Here is a 20,311-nt window from a genome sequence, read left to right on the forward strand (position 1 = left end):
GGGTATGCCCAGTGCTTGTTTCGTTGCCTTACGAAGCATCGTGTTTAGGGTGTCCCTATTCGCCTTCGTCAGCTGGAGATACGGGGCGGAGTAGGTAACCCGCGACACGACGAACGCGCGTACCAGGCGCATGGCATCGTCCTCTTTAAGGCCTCGGTTTCTGTTTGATACCCTCCGAATCATACCAAGTATCTGTTCGGATGTAGTCTTGATCTTTGTGATGGCGGCCTGTGCCTTTCCGTCGCTCTGAAGTAGTAGGCCGAGAATCCTAATCTGCTGTGTTGGCTTGATGGTCGTTCCGGCGATCGTGATAATCACGTTCGGCGGCAGCTCCTTCTTGGTTTTTCCCGGTTGGATCATGAGCAGCTCTGATTTCTGGGGAGCGCAGCTCAGTCCGCACGACTTTGCGTACTCGTGCACGGTCGTTGCCGCCCGCTGCAAGACTTCCTCCATCCAGGCATCGGATCCGGCTCGGGCCGTCCACAGCGTAATATCGTCGGCGTAGAACGCGTGGTCCACGCCTTCGATTTGCTTGAGTAGACCGGGCAGGGGCAGCAGGGCCAGATTGAAGAGCAGGGGCGACAAGACCGATCCCTGAGGGGTGCCCCTATCGCCGAGCTCGACAGGGTCCGACTTCTCCTCCCCTATCCTGATGGTCGCCGTTCGGTTTGACAGAAAATCTTTTATGTAGCCGAATGTCTTTCTGCCACACCGGGTTTTGTTTAGATTCTGCAACACACTCGCGTGGGACACGTTGTCAAACGCTCCCTTCAGGTCGAGGGCGAGTATCCCGCGCGGCGCATGCCTCGTTGCTGGCTTGACGACCAGTTCGTGAAGTTGGATCATTACGTCTTGGGTGCTGAGATGTTGCCTGAAGCCATACATCGTTTCTGGCATCTGATCCGTTTCTTCGAGGTGCTTTTGCAACCGGCGAAGGACCATGCGCTCCATCACCTTCCCCACGCAGGATGTGAGGGAGATGGGCCGCATGTTGTCTATCGTGAGGGCTTTGCCGGGCTTTGGAATGAAGCGGACCTCGGCGTCCTTCCATTCCTTCGGCAACTGCGAGCTCTCCCAGGCTTCGTTAATGTGCTCTAGGAGGCCGCGGGCCGCTGTACCGCTCATGTTACCGAGTAATTTGTAAGTTATGGCGTCCCTGCCGGGTGCACTTCTCTTGTTACTGTCATCTATAGCTGTCCACAGCTCCATCATGGTAAACGGCCGGTCCAGTTCTTCGTTGTCGGGTCCTTCGTACCTCTCGGGCACCGGGTACTGGCCCTTCTCTGTCTTTAGGTACTTGGCCTTCAGGTCTTCCAGGAGCCTGCAACCGTCTGCCTTGTACGTGTTCAGTACTTTGGTGAGGTTGCGATTGGTCGCAGTTTTGCTACTCAGCGGGTCGATCAGATGCCTCAAGAGACACCACGTCTTCCACGTCGAGAGCTTGCCCTGTAGGCCGTCGCAGGTCTTCAGCCAATTTTCGTTATATAGTTTGGCCGCGTACTCGGCGATCTGTTTGTTCAAGACTGCTATGCGCTTGGCCAGCTTTCTGTTGTGTCTCTGACGTTTCCACCGCCGCGTCAACGAGTGTCGGGCCGCCCACATGTGGGTCAGTCTGGCGTCCACGTACGGTGTCTGCGACGTCGTTGCGATTTCTCGGGTAAATTTATCTAGAGCCTTCTTCTGGTCCCTCGCCCAATCGGTGTAGGTCCTTTGTCTGTCAGCCTGTCCCGTTTCTTCCTTGGATGCCTCTTCTTGTTCTTGGGTAAACTTTCTCATCTTGTCCCAATCCGTGATCCGCGCCGTCCCCAGTACAGCCCGATATCGGGAGCCTCGGATCGTGATACCGATCACACTGTGGTCAGACCCCAGGTCCACTTCTTCGCTTCTCCAAGAGACGTCTAGCGTGCCCGATAGCCACGACAGGTCTGGTGTGGTGTCCCTAGCGACACTGTTGCCTCTTCTGGTGGATACATCCGGCTCGTTCAGGAGGGCCATCTCGTGATCCTCCATTGCTTTCGCCAATGCTTTTCCTCTCTTGGACTGAAACTTATAGCCCCACGTTGTGTGAGGGGCGTTAAAGTCGCCGAGGATCAGGAGGGGCCTGGTCCCCGCCAACCCTTTCGCCTGGCTCACGATGCGGTCAAATTCGTACTGCCGTTGTGACGGACGGCAGTACGCACTCATTACAAATAAATTGCCCGAGCTGCCAATTTCTCTAGCATGAATTTCGACCAGCGTGTGCTCGCACCCACCCTGCGCCGTGACATGTTGAGTTGCCGCCACGTTGCTGCGGACGAGCACCGCCGTCCCGTTCTCCGTGGGGTCCGTGTAAGTGACGTACCCCGGGAGTCTTGGTTTCCCGTTTGTTTCTTGTAGAGCAATTACATCGGGCTTGTTTTTTGCCCGTCAATGTGTAATAATAGTTCCGCTTCTTTGTTGCGAATCCCTCGGCAGTTCCATTGGTAAATTACTGTGGTATCTCCCCCGGTTTTCTTCTTGTGCTTCTTACTTGGCTTCTGCATCATCCTTTCCGGACGTCTCGAGTCGATTGCGCCTTTTCGCGATCGCGCCTTTGATTTTTTCGGACCGCTCCTTTTTCAGGGACGCGAAGCGGTTCCTCACCGAAGTTGAGGCTATTTTTGGCACTATGCGCTTGTGCTTCACCGATCGCGCGTGAGACTGACTCTCGACAGCCTCGAGTCGGGCGTCCATTTTGCCTAGCCTTTCATTAATTTGGGAAATTGCAGCCAAAATGGCCGTCAGCTCTCCTTCTCGCGGGATCTGTGTCGTTGCCGTGGTCGCGGTCTCTGCGGTCACCGCTTCTTCACCGCTCGCGAGGCTGATTTCGGCGTCCATCGCCTCTTGATTACTTGATGCACTGTGCGTAACCCCAGCCTCTCCCGCCGCCCGCCCTTGGCGGGGCGAGGGGTGGTCCCTCCGCGACAATATGCGCAAGCCTGCGGCGTTGTTTGCCGCCGTGTTGTTGTTTTGAGGGCTTGCATTTGCCGAGCGTCCGTTATTCGCCAGCGTTTCGATCTTATTCATAAGCGCCCGTATTTGGGCGTTCTGTTCCTGGATCTGAGCGTTTTGGCGCTCTATGATCCTCTTAAGTTCTATGACTTCGCTACTGTCCTTTTGCTGATTCGCTTGTAAGTTAAGGGGTTGGGAGGGGATGAGCGGTGGGAACTCGGTGTTGTTGGTTCGAGCGACGGGAGACCTGTTGGTCCAGCCCAACTTTTTCTCGGCGATCCCTCGGCGTCCGGTTGACTCGCTCCGGGACCTTGAACCGGCCCCGGATCTCGAACTGGTCCGGGAGCGCGAGCGGCGGTTGCCGCCGCCATTGCCACCCCCGGATGGTGTCTTCGATCGGCAGCGACTCCGGCGGCCGTTTCCGCCGCCAGTGTTGTTGCTGCTCCGGCCTGGCGTGTGTGACCGGCCCCGTTGTTTGGAGGCGCTACGGCGGGGTCCGCCTGCAGGACCTCTCTTGTCTTGGTTTCTTCTCCCGGCGTCTTCTTCCTCTGCTCGGCGTCGTTCCCAGCGTCGCCGGCGGACGACGTAGGGCGTCTTGAAGCGGGCTTTGCAGGTCTTGTCCGCGGTCAGGTGTTTGCCTCCGCACAGGCCACACTTCGGGTCACATCTGTGGTCTTCGGCAGGGTTGGAGATTCCGCATCCTCGACAGATCGTGTTCGAAGGATCCGGGCACACGTCCATTCTGTGGCCCACTCTTCCGCACGCATAGCATACGTCGATTTGTTTTCTGTGCAACGTGCACTCCGTGAGCAGGTTACCGTATCTCACGTAACTGCGTACTTTGTGCCCTTCGAAAGCAATGACGACTGATCGGGTTTTACCGATTCGGTTTGCCTGTAGGGCCGTTGGGTTATGCTTGTGCACAACATTCTCCTGAATCTCTTGGGCCGTATCCTCGAGCGGGATTCCCCTTATGACGCCCTTCACCGTGCCGTGGGGGGCTGCTTCGTAGGTACTTATTTCGTGCGCCGTGCCGCGTATGTCGATCCTTCCTACTGCAGCGTATCGGTCAAGGGCTAAACGTATAAACAAGGGCAAATTGTTGAAGGGCGCGCGCATGCCAGACTTGCCGCGCGGCGACATAAAGATCGTGTTCCGACAGCGAGGCGGGCTCCACCTGAGCGACGTGACTCGCGTTGAACTAAGTCGTGCAATTGCGGCGGCGGCACAGATCCCCGCCAATGAAGCAAGTGAAGACATCGTGTGCCCCAACCTACAGCAAAATATCGTAGTGGTGAGCACCTCCAAGAGAGAGCACGGCGACCGATACGCTCACATGTAGTATCTTACACTACATGACAGCGATACAGGCGAGGCGAGTTGCTGCCTCCCCTGGGTTTAGAATAACGACACTCTTCGCACAGCACTTTCGCCTTTTGCGTGGTTATAAACCAGAGTGACAGGTAGGAGGGTAACACGCCTTCCCAAAATATGAAACATTCGGAAAAAGCCTTAGCTAGACGGTTGAACATATGTCAAGGGCCATCAATACGAACCACCGTGAAGTTGGCATCCGCTTGTATTGGGAGAACTGAGATGAAACGTTTTCAAGCAAATGGAGAGCGAGAAAGTGAGAGAAATAAAACGAAGGAATGCTATGGGGTTATTGCGATTCTGCACGGGAGTAAGGGGTACGGGGATGAAGAGAGAGGGAGAGAGCGGAGAGAGCCCAGTTTTGCACACATTTGAAGGATCGCACCGAGGGTTCAAGCGGTCGTCAAGACCTGTCGACTTGAGGTACTGCAGCAAGGACTGCGTGGGTTCCTGCACTACGAATGCGTATGGTCATATTTCAAGGATCTTCATTTTGGAAAATGGCCCAGAGTCGAGCCGCTTCAATGATGTCCGGGTTTCCGCTCGACGTCGTATTGGGGATGAAGTCATAAGATGTGTTCAGTCGTTTCTGTAGTTCCACGAAAGTCGAACATGGGCGCACCTACCATTCCAGAGCGGAACTAGTAGGCCTAGCTTTTTAAATGCATGCCAAGCCAGAAAGACTTCTAATTATTATAAGGATATTTTATTGGAATTTTCTTCCCTCCCATCAGGTGAAAGCGGAAAAATAAGTATTTAAGGTTTTTTTTTTTATTTTGAGGCCGCCTGTTAACGTCCGGGTTGGTGTTTTTTACAGCCTCCTTGAATAAGAGGTCAGCTGTGAATTGAAAATTATTGATTTAAAAGTGTTATCGCACACGCAACAGAAGTGCTAGTCCATTTGTAAGTATTATTTCAGTGAAAATGTAGCACGTCCATACTGTCACGTTGTAGTGATGTGAAGAACAAGACAGCTGCAAAAGGGTGAGTCTTGATGATTATTTGGTGAGCCTGCGTTGAAAAAAAAAAAACGAAACACTCAAAGCACAACAATTGCTGCTAGCAAAATCATCCTTCGTCGCAATCTGATTTTCGGATCAAGGCATGTGTTCACCAGACTTGAATGCTCGTGCATTGCAGCACAATTGTGGTCGCTCGATTGTGATGGAGAATGTGCGCCAGTATCCACTTTACGCGCGCAATCTGATTAGATGACAGGTTTTTGCAATTGAATCGGTAACAACATTCAGCATATTTTATATACATGCAGGCGTCTCTTGAGCCAGGCGATAACTTTGGCACAGTGGTTGTATTATCACCACGTAATTATTCGTATTTTCATTAAAGGTCATTATTTCTGATTTCTCTGTGCTAATCTTAAGGCCTATATTTGTCGCTGCGCTGCTACAAATATTCGCAAGTGCCTGAATGGAATGGAATGGAAAAACTTTAATTCTCTATATCTCAGAGAGATTGGCGGTGGGCCGGTGTCTTCATGTTTTGAGTCCTGGCCGCTTCACAAGGTCGGCGCCCCTATTCCAGGGCACCGCTGAGTCTTGCTGCCTCGCAGGCGTGCTGCACAATTGCCCGTTGGGCTGCGAGCTCGCTGCTGGTGAGCAGACCCTCCCATTGTTCCGCACTTGGGTTATTTACTTTATGGAATGCGAAATTACGCTTGCATTCCCACGTGATGTGATATAACGTGGGGGTTGTTCCGCACCACGGACATGTATGCCTGTACTGGGTAGGGAACATTTTGTGTAATGTGTGCAGGTTGAAGAACGTACCTGCTTGCAGTCTTCGCCAGCTTACTGCCTCATGTTGTGTGAGCGATGTGTGGGGTGGGGGGTATTTAAGTCTCCTTCCTCTGTAATGGTTAAGTATTTCTGCATACGTCGGCTCCACCGTTAAGGGGGCCTCTAGGGTTTCCGACTGCCCTGCTCGGTTCGTGAGTTCGCGAACTAGGCGGTCCACCCTTGAGTTGCCCTCTATACCGGTGTGTGCCGGTATCCAGAAGATCCTATGTTTTATCTTTTTGTTAGGAGGCTCTGTTTTGAGGAGGATTCTCAGTGCTTCCTTACTAACTCTGCCTTGTGTGTAGTTCCTGCATGTTGCTTTGGAGTCCGTTAGAATTATCAGAGATTTGTTCCTGCGGTAACCTTCAGCCGCCGCTAGAGCTACGGCGACTTCCTCCCCCTCCGTTACAGTGCAGTTTCTCAGGCTCGCGCAGCTAATTGGTTCTCCCGTGTGGTTTACCACTGCTGCCGCAACTCTAAACATTCTAGTGTTGCGGTCCCATGGGTATACGGCCGCGTCTGTGTATACGGTGTTTTCTAGTGCGGCTAGGTTTCGTTCCACGAAATCTGCTCGTGCCTGCCTTCTGGCGGCGTGGAGATTCGGGTCCATGTTTCTCGGTAGGGGGCTAACCTGCAGTGTCTGGCGAACGCTGTCTGGGATGCTAGCAGCCCGATCCTCTATTCCGTCTGTGTTATGCCCTATTCTTTTTAGGAGCTTGCGGCCGGTGGCAGTCTGCTGGAGCCTGGCGATCTGTGCAACGAGCTGCGCTTCCGCGAGTTCTTCGAAGGTGTTGCTCAGGCCCATCTGTAACAGTTTATCGTTGGGCGTGTTTCTAGGCAGATGTAGCGCCGTCTTATACGCTTTCCTTAGTAGCGTTTCCGTCTGTTCTTTTTCGTGCTTGGTCATGTTGTGGTACGGGAGCGAGTACGTGACTCTGCTGACCACTAGGCTTCTGACCAGCTTGATTGTGTCTTCTTCTCTCATTCCGCTTCTTCTTTGAGACACCCTCGTTATCATTCGGCTTACTTGTTCTGTCGATTTTTGTAGTAAGCTGATTGTGTGGCTGCATTTCTTGCTTCCTTGAATCCACATGCCTAGGACGCGTATCATGCTCCTTTCAGGTATGTTTTGTCCCTCTAGCTTTACTATTAGTTCTTCCTTGGTGGGGTTTCTTCCCACTCTCAGGATTTCTGATTTTTCGGTAGAGCACGCCAGGCCCCTTTCTCTGACGTATTCTGCCACGCACTCGGCCGCTTCCTGCAATTTTTCTTGCTTCTGTCCCAGGGAGCCTCGATTGACCCAGACCGTGATGTCGTCAGCATATATTGCATGCTGGATGCCATCAATCTTGCTGAGTCTTCGAGCCAGTCCGATCATTGCGATGTTGAAGAGTATTGGTGAGATCACGGAGCCCTGCGGCGTGCCTTTGCGTGGGGTGGTAAAGATGTCGCTTCGCAGGTCCCCCAATCCCACCGTTGCCGTGCGTTTGGTCAGAAAGGCCCTCACGTAGTCGTGGATTCTCTTGCCGCAGTTGGCGTTGTTCAGTCCTTCCATGATGGCTTCGTGGCTAACGTTGTCGAAGGCCCCTTTGATATCTAGGGCCATGATAACGTTTTCGCCTGCTCTGGGTGAGGTGTTTATGATTTCTTCTTTTATCTGTAGCAGGACGTCCTGTGTTGACAGGTGCGCCCGGAAGCCAAACATGCTGTGCGGGTATAGCTCCTTGTCCTCCAGGTGGTGTTGGATTCTTCTGGTGACGATCCTTTCGTAGAGTTTACCGAGGCACGAGGTGAGGGAGATGGGCCTCAGGTTTTCAATCTGAAGCTTTTTGCCGGGTTTAGGTATCATCACCACGACAGCGTGCTTCCATTCCTTCGGTATCGTGCCCTCTGCCCACAGTGTGTTGAGGTATGCTGTGAGCTGATCTATCGCCTCGTCGCTGAGGTTGCGTATTAGGGAGTTTCTGATCTTGTCGGCGCCCGCGGCTGTGTTTTTGGTTGTCGCTCTAATTGCTGCGTAAACTTCCTCTCTTGTAATCGGTCTGTCCATGTGGGGGTTCTCTGTCCCCGGATACTCCCCGTCGTAGCCTTTGGGATTGTCTTTGCCGTAACATTTTACACGCACTGCCTCCAATAGTTCCTCGTCGGAGCCTTCGTGCTGGTGGACCAGTTTCTGGATTGCTTTGCCGCTTTCTGTTTTCGTTTTGGTTGGGTTCATGAGGGCTTTTAGTATGCGCCACGTCTTGGCTGTGCTGAGCGTGCCGTGCAGTGAGCTGCAGAACTGCTGCCACCCTTGCCTGGCCAGCTGTGTTGCGTACTCTTCTGCCTTCTTTGTGATCTCTGCTATCTTCTTCTTGAGTTTCCTGTTTAGCTTTTGTCTTTTCCAGCGTTTTGTGAGCCCGCGTCTTGCCTCCCATAGCCCGAGTAGCCGCCGGTCCACCTCCGGTGTTTGTTCTGTTCTATCTATTTCCTGCGTGTAGAGTTCTTGTATCTGTTTTAGCTGTTGGCTCCATTCCTCTATAGAGGTGATTTCCCTTTTTAGTTGTTCGCTGTGCTTACGGAAGGCGTCCCAATCTGTGATATGGGCTGTGCCGATTTTTCTTTTTACATTCTCCGCTTCGATTGTGGTTTTCAGTACATAATGATCGCTGCCTGAAAATATCGTGCATTGTCCACAAGTAGTACAATGCCGTGCTCATACACTAGTCCGGGACCTTGCGTTGCGCCAATTGTCTATTGCGCATGTAGCATAAATCGAACCCTAATTGACGGTTTTTCCGTCGCACATGTTCCCCCACGACCATACCACTGCGAAGGTATCGCTCATCGCGACAAGCATGGAGAGGCCGGGTTTCACACCTCGCAGTTCTAGCAACCCTAACGCCGTGACTTTGGCGTTTCGCTAGGGGCCATGACACTGCCACAATGGTTCGGAGCTCACCAACTGCTTTCCTACAGATGCTGCTGCTGCCGGTGCTGGGACAGTTGCTGTCGCTGCCTGCAGTACAGCCGTCTGATACCCGTGCCGACAAACAGCGCATGAGTACGGTGGACTGCGTGGACAACCCGCCAATCTGCCGCGGCTTATCAAGTCTGCTGCATCACCCGCCGCCGATCCTGAACAATTTCATACTGCTCCTCGGGCAACATGGGACGGCAATATCTACAGCGCCTCCTCAAAAGCGCGCCCATTTCGACGAAGCTTCGGGCCACGACACTGACACAGTGGTTCAGAGCTCACCAACTGCTTTCCTACAGGTCTGTTGCTATCAAACTCGCTGTTACCGTAGCAATAATGTTTGTCTTCTGGCGGTGTCATGGCCACCCAACCATTTCAAACGGTCTTCCACTGCTCTTGTTTATGTTTTGCGACTGTTGCTTTTGAGTGGGGATGTTGAGGAAAACCCCGGACCTATGACAAAGGCTCAAGAAGAGGAGTTAGATGGTGTGGCCGAGGCTGTAAAGCGTCTTGAAGCCAGCAACGCAAGTCTTCTCGAATCAATAATGAAAGTTCTAAATATGCACGCAGAACTCAAAACAGACCTCGAAAGCTTGACCAAACGTGTGCAGGAACTGGAAAACAAATTAGAATCTGCTCCATCTGTTCATGCCCCAACATCTCTCGATAGTGGCTTTTCTAGCATCATCAACAAAATCGATAACCTAGAAAACCAGTCACGTAGATGAAATGTTTTGTTTTATGGTGTTACCGATACTAACGAATCCGAAAGCTGGGATAGTTAAGAGCTACTTGTGCATGAGTTCTGCCGTGATAAGCTTGGTGGCACTGTAACTTCCATTGCTAGGGCACACCGCGTGGGCCGTTTTTCGACTGTGAAAAAACGCCCCATTATATCTAAGTTCTTCAACGATAAAGAACTTGAGGTTATTTTAAGTAAAGGCAGCAAGCTGAGGGACACAGGTTTCAGCATAGGACGCGACTACTCCCAAGCAGTTCGTGACAAACGCCGGCAACTTCTGCAGTTCTCTCGATCAATTAAAAAGCAAGGTGACCGTGTGCGCCTAACATTCGACAAGCTGCAAATCAATAATGACACCTATGTGCGGGATGTCGCGGGTAACCGTGCTGAGCCAGTTCGTCATCTCACCACAGTAGGACATGTGCCGGCTGATAAGTCATCTACAGAATCTACGTCATTTTTGCCCAATGTGTGTCATAATTTAAAGAATAATACACGTTTCCTGTTCACAAACATCAGAAGTGTTCTTTCCAAAACTGTCGCCCTTTCTTCGCTCATAGATTCTACGTCCGTTTCACTTCTAGTATTGACTGAAACTTGGCTGGACGATACCGTTCCGGATGATTACATTCTTCTGAGTGAATCTGAATTTTCCTTTTTCCGGTGTGACAGAATAAATAGAAAAGGAGGAGGTGTCCTCATAGCCACAAAGAAACAATTATCTGCTGTTCCCCTCGCTGTTGATACTTTCCTCGAATGTGTATTGATATGATGTAAATTCGGAGTTACTGATGTTATTATTGGTGCTTTCTATCGGCCGCCCGATATGTCTGATGGATTCTCGGGTGAATTCCATAGAATGCTCAGCGACTTACATGTGCGTTTTCCTAACTCTATTTTCCTCGTAGTTGGCGATTTTAATTTTCCAAGCATTGAATGGTCCACTCTCTGTGTTAATTCCAGTGATAAAGAAGCCCACACCTTCTTCATTCCTGCTTAGATTTTTCTTTTGCTCAACTTATTACTAGTCCTACCCGTCGCTCCGCTACCACGGCTAATATCCTTGATCTTGTCCTAACAAATAACCCGGACGTTCTTTCTGATATGCTGCATTTAAATGGTTTATCCGATCACGACATTATCACTGGGTGCATCACGAATCCATTTAATGAAAAGAAAACTACCATTAAGCGAATTCATTGCTACAACCGCTCGAATTTTGAGATGAATAACTCAGAACTAAACACCTCTGAAAGCTTCCTGGCTCAGTATTCATCACGCTCAATCGAATCAAACTGGCTGGCATTCAAAACCACCTTGTCTCACCTTGTTGATAAGTATGTGCCAATCATCACCATCCGACATCATAAAAATTCGCCTTGGTTCACACATCGTCTTCGTCGTCTTAATAATAAGAAAAAACGTTTGTACCGCCAAGCAATGACCACACGTCTCCTGTCATCATGCAACAAGTACAAAAATTGTGATAAAGAGTATCAGTCCCTGCTTAAAACAACCCGTCGTAATTTCTTCACTCACGACCTGTCTACTATGTTAACCAATAATTCTCATAGATTCTGGCGCATTATCAATCCGAGTTCCTATCCTGATATAGTACTAAATAATGCTGACGGACAACCAGTCACTGAAACTGGGTGTTCGCATCTTCTAAACGATGCATTTTTATCAGTATTCACCAATGAAGATATAACTTCTTCGCCTATATTAGAGCCATTGCCTAACATTTCCATGCCAGAAATTGTCATCAGTGATTCTGGTATTCTTGCCCTGTTGAATAACCGCAAAACTCCTACTAGCTCTGATCATCTTGGTTTCAATAACAAGGTACTTAAAAACGCTTCTTTAGACATTTTTCAAGTGTTATCAGCCATGTTTTCACAATCATTATCATCTGGCATTATTCCTCATGTCTGGCGAATAGCTAAAGTAATACCCATATTTAAATCAGGTGATCGCTCTGTCCCACTTAACTATCGTCCTATCTCATTAACTACAGTCGGATACAACTTTAGAAAAAAAGGGGGCGTTTACTCCTCCGAGGCGGAGGCAGACGAGCATCCACCAATGGGCGCGCGCACTGCACAAACGTCATGAGCCAGACGGCTGGTGACCCCGACGACGGAGAAGATGGCCGCCCGCGCTTCGAACTGGGCGTAGTTGCGACAGCTGTGTGCTTCAGCCCCTCGTCAGAGTGAATTCCAGTAGTGTTTGTGAGGGTCTATCATGCCGGAAATATTACTACGAACTTACGATGCGTCATTTATGCCGCGTGCATTTATTCTGAGCCGTGATCCGTTGAAGGAACATTGCAGCGAGCATCGCTGGCGCTGTGCTACGCTTTGCCTGTATACAGGATCCCGCGGCGACCGCTGCGAACACACATCCTGCGTACTTGTTCCATGTTGTTTTATTTCGCTCCCTAGTGAAGTTGTGGCAAGAAAGTTTTCCAAAGACTGGTGCCTACGGTAGCGTCGGGTGTGTTTTTCGTCGGATGGGGTGAAATGATGGAGCAAAACCATTCTCAGGAGAAATCAGAAAAGTTCGCGCAACAGAAACTATTTGCAGAAGAAGCCTTCAACGCAAAGATTTGTCGCCGTCAACTTAGCGTAAACTATCAATAAAGAGGTTTTAGCTTTTCCGGTATTCCGGTAAAACGCAGGCGGACGCCCGGCGCGTTGGGGCGGAGGCGTAAACGTGAGCGGTCGGGTGGTCTGCACGGTGCAGCCACCTGGTGGCGCAGTGCTCAAACAGACAGAAACAGTTAATATTGCATTAACCGAGCGTATTCTTCTTCGCTGCTGGTGTAAATTTTCGGCACTGGCATAATCGTGTTGCAGCCCCAACGCCCCAATGCCCCGTCCGCCTGCGTGTTACCGGAATACCGACGAAGCGACGGTGTTGTACAGTCGAGTGTTGTGTGGCACCGTCGATTGATTGCTGTACACCAGTTCTCACTGCACGCCCAAGCTGTAGAATGCGTGCTGTGAATTTGTGAAAACACAAAACCAAAAAATATAAATTTTATGCTATTTGAAACCAAGAGTATTTATTTAAAACAATGAATGAAGCATTTTTGCACCTTCCTGCCTCGACCTTATTCTCGCCCCAGGTTTGTAATGGTTGCGATAAATGCATTGTTTTATATAAGTACCTTTTCTATAGCAAGTGATTCATTTTAAGCATGAGAAACGAGTAGTAGATACGCCGTGTACAAGTGAACAAGCGCAAAAGCATTGCAGAGCTGCTCTTTCTACTTTTGTCACTAGCAATGAAGCTAAAGAGCAGACGACGGGCAGCGTTGTGAAAGGCGCGGGGTTATTTTTCTGTCGCTATCCGGCATGTGCTCCAGCACATGAGACCTCTTGTAAACCAGTCATCAAAATGCAAAAGTCTTTATTTATACCGAGAATTACGCGTTTCAGGAGCACGATGTTTCGAGCGGGACTATTTTAGTCGCGGAGGCTATAGGCTGTCGCGCTTCGGTCATCTGGGCGGGGCCTCCCCTTTTTTCTAAAGTTGTATCCGACTATAGCAACATATGTAAACTTCTCAAGCACGTCATACGCACACAAGTCATCAACTACCTAGAAGACCATGATATCATCTTCAAGTACCAGCACGGTTTTCGCAGGGGTTATTCATGCGACACTCAGCTCGCCGGATTTACTAACGATATATTTTCCGCATTTAACGAAGGATTCCAAGTTGACGCAGTGTTTCTTGACTTCTCTAAACCTTTTGATCGCGTTCCTCATCACAGGCTTCTAATCAAATTAACACACTTAAATATTCAGCCAAACGTTCTTGCATGGATTAAAGATTTTCTCTGCAACAGACAACAATTTACCTGTGCTAATGGCTGTAACTCTTCTTCTGTTCCTTTACCATCTGGAGTCCCCCAGGGCAGCGTCCTCGGTCCCCTACTTTTCTTAATTTTCATTAATGATCTACCCAAATGTGTCTCATCTCGAATTCGATTATTCGCAGATGATTGTGTTATATATCGTAATATTAGTAATGACGCTGACCGACTTTCCTTACAAACTGATCTTGATGCTGTGACCGCTTGGTGCTCTTCGTGGTTAATGTCTTTAAGTACATCTAAAACCAAGCTAATGTCATTTACCAACCATTCCACTCGACTTACTACCACCTACTTTGTCAATAATGCTAGAGTAGAACTTACGCCAACTTACAACTATCTTGGCCTTCATCTTCAGTCTGACTTAACTTGGCATTACCATATTAACACCGTCTTAGCATCAGCTAACCGAGCACTCGGTCTTCTTAAACGTAACCTCAAGCACGCACCTTCTCACTTAAAAAAACTTGCTTATATCACGCTGATCCGCCCAAAAATTGAATATGCTTCTGCCATATGGGATCCCGATCAAGCATACATAATCAACAACATTGAATCTTTGCAAAACCGTGCTGTTCGCTTCATCTTTTCCGATTATTCACGCTTCACCAGCGTCACATCGTTAAAACAACGTGCCGAGTTGGAATCACTATCACGTCGACGCCAGTTTGCTCGCCTAACCTTATTTCATAAACTTTATTACCATTCCACGCTTCACGAAGACTTCTTTTCAACACCTCCTGCTGTTTTCCCGCGCCGTGACCACGCTAACAAAGTAAAACGCATAATGTGCCGCTCGTCGCCCTACGCAAAATCAATTATTCCTCGCGCAATAATAGAATGGAATAACCTACCATCACGCATAGCTACTGGAGTTAACCTACCATCTTTCGAAACTTTGTTTCAAGAAAACGGTTAGTGGTAGCAGATTAGATAATACTTATGCCTATATGCACATATTAAAATATTATGTAAAATGTTCTTGTGTTTTCATGACTAAGTGCATTTACCCCTTGTTCATATCTATTTATTTTATGTTCCTTGTGTGTATGTTTATTTTATGTAGTTTTATTTCTTGTGTATATTTCATGTTTGTACCCCCCCTCCCCCATGTAATACCCTCACGTGAGGGCCCTTAGGGGTAATGTAAATGAATAAATAAAAATAAATAACCGCGAGGGCGCGGGGTCGAATGCCGGCCGCTTGTTTATGGTGGCGAAATGCAAGAAAGTTGAAGAAAGCTGAAACAACCTCCAGGTTATCCAAATTATTCGGGAGCCCCCGCTATGACGTGCCTCATATTCATATTGTGGTTTTTAATCTTAAAACCGTAGAATTTATTATAAATAACATTAAACAGTCAATCTATTTGGCACAGAGCGCTCAACCTACATTTATGGTATTTTCCGCCCCAAACCAAATCTAATCTGGTACGCACCGCTAAATCTGTTAGGAACTACTGAAAAAATATATCCAGAGCTTTCCCCCAGGCAGCTGTTATTAAAGCAAATAGCCTTATTTGCCTACACTTCAGCAATTGGAACTGTCTGTCTGTCTGTCTGTCTGTCTGTGTCTGTCTCTGTCTGTCTGTCTGTCTGTCTGTCTGTGTCTGTCTGTCTGTCTGTCTGTCTGTCTGTCTGTCTGTCTGTCTGTCTGTCTGCCTGTCTGTCTGTCTGTCTGTCTGTCCGTCCGTCCGTCCGTCCGTCCGTCCGTCCGTCCGTCCGTCCGTCCGTCCGTCCGTCTGTCTGTCTGTCTGTCTGTCTGTCTGTCTGTCTGTCTGTCTGTCTGTCTGTCTGTCTGTCTGTCCGTCCGTCCGTCCGTCCGTCCGTCCGTCCGTCCGTCCGTCCGTCCGTCCGTCCGTCCGTCCGTCTGTCTGTCTGTCTGTCTGTCTGTCTGTCTGTCTGTCTGTCTGTCTGTCTGTCTGTCCGTCCGTCCGTCCGTCCGTCCGTCCGTCCGTCCGTCCGTCCGTCCGTCCGTCCGTCCGTCTGTCTGTCTGTCTGTCTGTCTGTCTGTCTGTCTGTCTGTCTGTCTGTCTGTCTGTCTGTCTGTCTGTCCGTCCGTCCGTCCGTCCGTCCGTCCGTCCGTCCGTCCGTCCGTCCGTCCGTCCGTCCGTCCGTCTGTCTGTCTGTCTGTCTGTCTGTCTGTCTGTCTGTCTGTCTGTCTGTCTGTCTGTCTGTCTGTCTGTCTGTCTGTCTGTCTGTCTGTCTGTCTGTCTGTCTGTCTGTCATCTTACACCGACCCAGTGGACCAAGCAGTCTACCTGCTTGGGCTACTAGGTCTGTGCTCCTTTCATTCCTAATGGCGCCAGGAAACCTTGCCTCATGTGAACAAGGCTGATATATATAACCGTGAGGGCAGACAATCTTCCCGCAAACCTTGCGTAGTGTACCGTGGCGCTGAGGTCTTTCTTGTGTAATGTAAGAAAGTCCATTGCAAAGGCAGATGTGCATGGTGGGGCACATGCATTCCCAGTTCATGAACTTGAATTGCGTCAAGAAAACCTGTCGAAGCATTCGCACCTGCTTTATGGGAGGCGTACTGCATCATGCATATACCGGCGATCTTTTTTAACGGCACCAATCATTACGAAATATGCCAGTGTAAATCTTCCTCGCATTGTTGTTGTCATTCAAATGTTCTGATGGTAACCTCCAGACACGGAGCAGCTTGAGCAGTGGCATGCGTAATTCACGAAGCTACGTTAACTAATTTTTAAATATTTGATCTTGAGTGGCTAAAGCAAAGGGGTCGTTTGGAGCCCGTCTTCAAGAATGTCTAGCTGAGCGAATACATGATTATTAACCATGCTCCGGTAAAACTCAAGAACAAGTATTTTGCAATTAAGCGCTCTCTGAAAGCGTAATTGACGCGGAAAAAGATCGTCGTTGCCCTGACCATTTCCAGGCTTTTCTGATATTGTCATCAAAGTACGGCTCCGTGAGCATGTTCCCTGCGGCCACATTATTTTCGATTTTTATAGACATTGCTGTTCGGAAGTCAAGCCGCTTAAAGTTGAAATGTAAATATAGTAGCTAACGTGCGCTGCCGAAAGCCTGCGTGGTCACAGGGAAGCGACACGATTCAATGACTGTGCACATTTAGCGCGTCATTGCCCTCAAAACATTGCTTTGCCGCTAACGGAAGCAAGATAAATAAGGTGAACGTCTTAGCCACTTCACACGGGGCCGTGCCGGTCATGGGCGGCCGTACTGACGTCAGAGGCGCTTTGCTATTTTGGCTGTGAGAGAGAGGTAATGCTGTAATTGCAGTGCTCATCGTTCTTGTCTCATGGATTTAAATATGGGTTCAAACAATCTCCACATTGGGTTTGTTTCCAAAAGTAGGTGTGATCAGGAAACTCTTCGCTTACACCCGCGCACCCTCGCGCGCATACACGTGTACGCACAGCCTCTCCCTCGCCCAAAAGCACAAACACACGCTCTCCCTGGCACATTCATACACACACACACAATAGGCACGCACATACGTCCATGGAACAGAAACGCGCACACGTTTGTTCGCACGCGTGCGTGCTGAAAGATGAACACGCACGTTGGCACACGTACAAATTCACACGCACCCATGCATGCGCCGTAAGCACGCTCACGCGCACGCACACGCCAATGCAGACATACACACGCGCCGCGAAAGCTCACACACGCATACACGCACTCGCGCGCATGTAAATGCAAATACAGAGGCACGCGCATGCGTCCACATACACGCGCGTGCACGCGCATACAACCGTAGACAGAACACTCAAGAGGTGCACACCCATAATCACTCTCCCCCGCCTCGGCTGCCTCTCAGATACCTGGGCGTGCAAATAGACTGCACAGCACTCTCTCTACCATTACCTTTCCAATGCTGCTGTAATCAATCGCATTACAGTTTTGATTTAGTAATTTTCAAGTCTATGTGCCTTCTGCCGGGAAAGGACTTCACCTGCCATCCCTGACCGAAACACTGCTTGAACGCACCACTAATATTCTGACTATGAGTACCATAAATGCATATGTTATTAGGGACTGTTCTCTAGTTGTATTCAGCTGAAACTTTTGGATCCTCGGCCGATACTCTAAAAGATAATTGAAAAAAATATTTCACATTCAGTTACACTTGTTTCTTGGTGTGAAGCTGCGAAGGAGAATGTGCATAATTCCTTGACATGCTTACAAACACTTGGCTTTGTTCTCAAGGTAACAGTGGCTAGCTGCTACAAAAAAAAAGAAAACTCTACCGGATATCATAACTTACTATAGAATTGCGCATCCTAGCAAACTGCTTGTATGTTTCTTATGGCTTATTTCAACGAGGCTACACACCAATTTAGTAAGTTCATAGCGAGGAACAAAACAAGAATTCATCAAAATCAGCGAGTTGAGTGTCTAGGAAACGGCCACTACAAACCTTCGGGTTTTTCCTGAGCTCCTCCAAGAAGCCATTCTGGAAGTCAGTGTTGGGGTCGATGTTCCAATACTTCATTTTCTGTCCAATCATCTCGAAATTAGCTTCGATGCCCGCACCAATCTCCAAAACTCTAATGGCTCCTTCGCTTCGCAGTTCTGGGTCGTGCGACTCGATGCCGTTGAGCGCCATCAGCACATCACGCCGCATATCTGCCAGAGCTGCTTGACGAACCGTGTTCGTAAATTCAAATATGCGCGCGAACACCCACTGGCGCAGGCGAACGCTGAGCCACAGCGGTAAGGAAAAGAATAGAGAAATCAGAAGGAACGTTGCAAGTGCGATGTGCATGGCTATGCGTAGAATAAGTGCGCGAACACCCATATTGCGATATTCCATCGGCGGCAAACACCATTCGAAGCGACCGAGCAGACCTTTATATAATGTACGGGACCCGTCGAACGAGGGATGGTATCGGCTGATATGCTCTGGATACCTAAGTTGGTCCAAGTGCCCTAATGTGCTACAGAATACTAAGCCAGAGAACCAGCTGTTTCAGTTTGGAAGTATGCAGACTGAACATTCCGAGCACAACTAAGAAAATGGAAAGATTGAGATGGTGTTGGCAAAAGAAAAGCAGGTAAGTAGCAGGAGATGTCATCCTTCTTTTTTTGGTTGTTTGCTTTTGTTTTGCTTTTATGATGTGTGCGCATTTCGAATAACATATCTGAACTGCAATGCCCCACAGACCGGTTCTCATCCCAGATTTGCAAATTGCCCGTTAGGATTGCCCTTGCGACATCACGTTCGACTACAGCGTATATAGCTTTATAAAAAAATAGAGATTCTGATATACTCCAAAACAACCTAAAGATTGACGGAATGGAACGGCATAGCAAGGAAAAACGGGGAGTAGTTTCCACGAAGCAGCGAAGAAGCTGCAACCGTATCACGTAACCCTGGGGCCCATGCACACGCTCAAAGACAGATGATTGGCAATTGCATCGAATCTGGTAGCGCAAACATAGCACATTTCTAGCGTATTTCAATGTCAAACAAATGAAAGACAAATTGAGTGTAGGCAGGTTAGTATCAACAAAAAAGATTTGGAAGGTATAGAGCTTAACAAAAATAGACAAAAAAGAGCTAGGTGAACTCTGCTGTACCTAGGTCAACTCTGCCGCAAGGCCAACTTTGATGTTAGTCGTAAGTTATTTTGAACTTACCTAATTATTTGATGGACACATTTGTGCATATAATTACTACTTTATTGTAGTATCTATATTTGTCTTGCTATACTACTGCGCTCACATTGCTATGTAATGTGTTTTGTGCCCCCTCACGCTACTGCCGTAGCTTTTAGCCCAAAACGACTGTCTAGCTTATGCTTACCGCCAAACAAAACTGGATTTTATTTTAATGCGATCTTTAACAGAGACTGTCAAAATAGTGTGTCCCACCAGTATGTTGCCTTATTAGTCGGACTTCTCACCTTTATGACTGCTTTTTGTCACATAGATATAAACATTTCTCAATGCCGAATCTAGGTAGAATGGGTAACTGGTTTGGAAAAACTTGCTTGGCACCACTGCTATTTTGTTATGGGACAAAATATGCGTGCTATTTACAATATATACATAGGTTCATTGGTGGCACAGTCTAGTCGCAAGGCAGTGTAGTTGTGCAGCCTAGAGGGTCAAATATTCCTCTTCATACCTACGCAAATTTGTTGGAATGATGTGAGTGCCATGGGGGGGGGGGGGGGAGTTTTTTTATTAATATCAAGATACGCCATGTAATTATTCGACTGACGCTCAGCGAACAACACGATTGTAGAAACGCCGTTATTGCTAAAGCAAGAGGTGGATTCTGAAAACTACCCTTCAGCAAAAATTCTGAATTATTTTGACATGGTAAACCTGTGTGGGCACATTATTATAAATATATGGTCGACTAAAAAGGCAACAAATGAGATCACTGCACGTGTTAGAACATATGAACTTTTGTAACTTGTGGCGTAGATAAAGCTGAACGTGGTCTTTGCGAATGACCTTCTATTGCACTGAGATTCAACACAAACAATGTGGTTATACATACTCTGTACAAAATGAGTAATGTGTCCTCGGTGGACGCAAGGTGATTATGTTCAGGCAGCTCTTCTTTCCGTGTATGGCGTCGGT

The 20,311-nt window shown here is 48.7% G+C and overlaps 1 protein-coding gene across 1 annotated transcript in view; it reads right to left on the reverse strand.

Moving 5' to 3' along the window:
• Positions 1–18,341, reverse strand: part of LOC139060270 (thiol S-methyltransferase TMT1B-like) — a 32,289-nt gene extending 13,948 nt beyond the window's left edge. The window contains exons 1-3 of the mRNA XM_070539365.1: positions 18,135–18,341; positions 12,818–12,843; positions 9,082–9,193 (exon numbers count right to left, since the gene is read on the reverse strand). Of these exons, the coding sequence (XP_070395466.1) occupies positions 9,082–9,193; positions 12,818–12,843; positions 18,135–18,341 (345 nt within the window). The remainder of the gene's footprint in view (positions 1–9,081; positions 9,194–12,817; positions 12,844–18,134) is intronic.
• Between the last annotated feature and the right edge of the window lie 1,970 nt (positions 18,342–20,311).

The sequence above is a fragment of the Dermacentor albipictus genome, chromosome 5 (assembly GCF_038994185.2).
Source record: "Dermacentor albipictus isolate Rhodes 1998 colony chromosome 5, USDA_Dalb.pri_finalv2, whole genome shotgun sequence".
NCBI lineage: Eukaryota > Metazoa > Arthropoda > Arachnida > Ixodida > Ixodidae > Dermacentor > Dermacentor albipictus.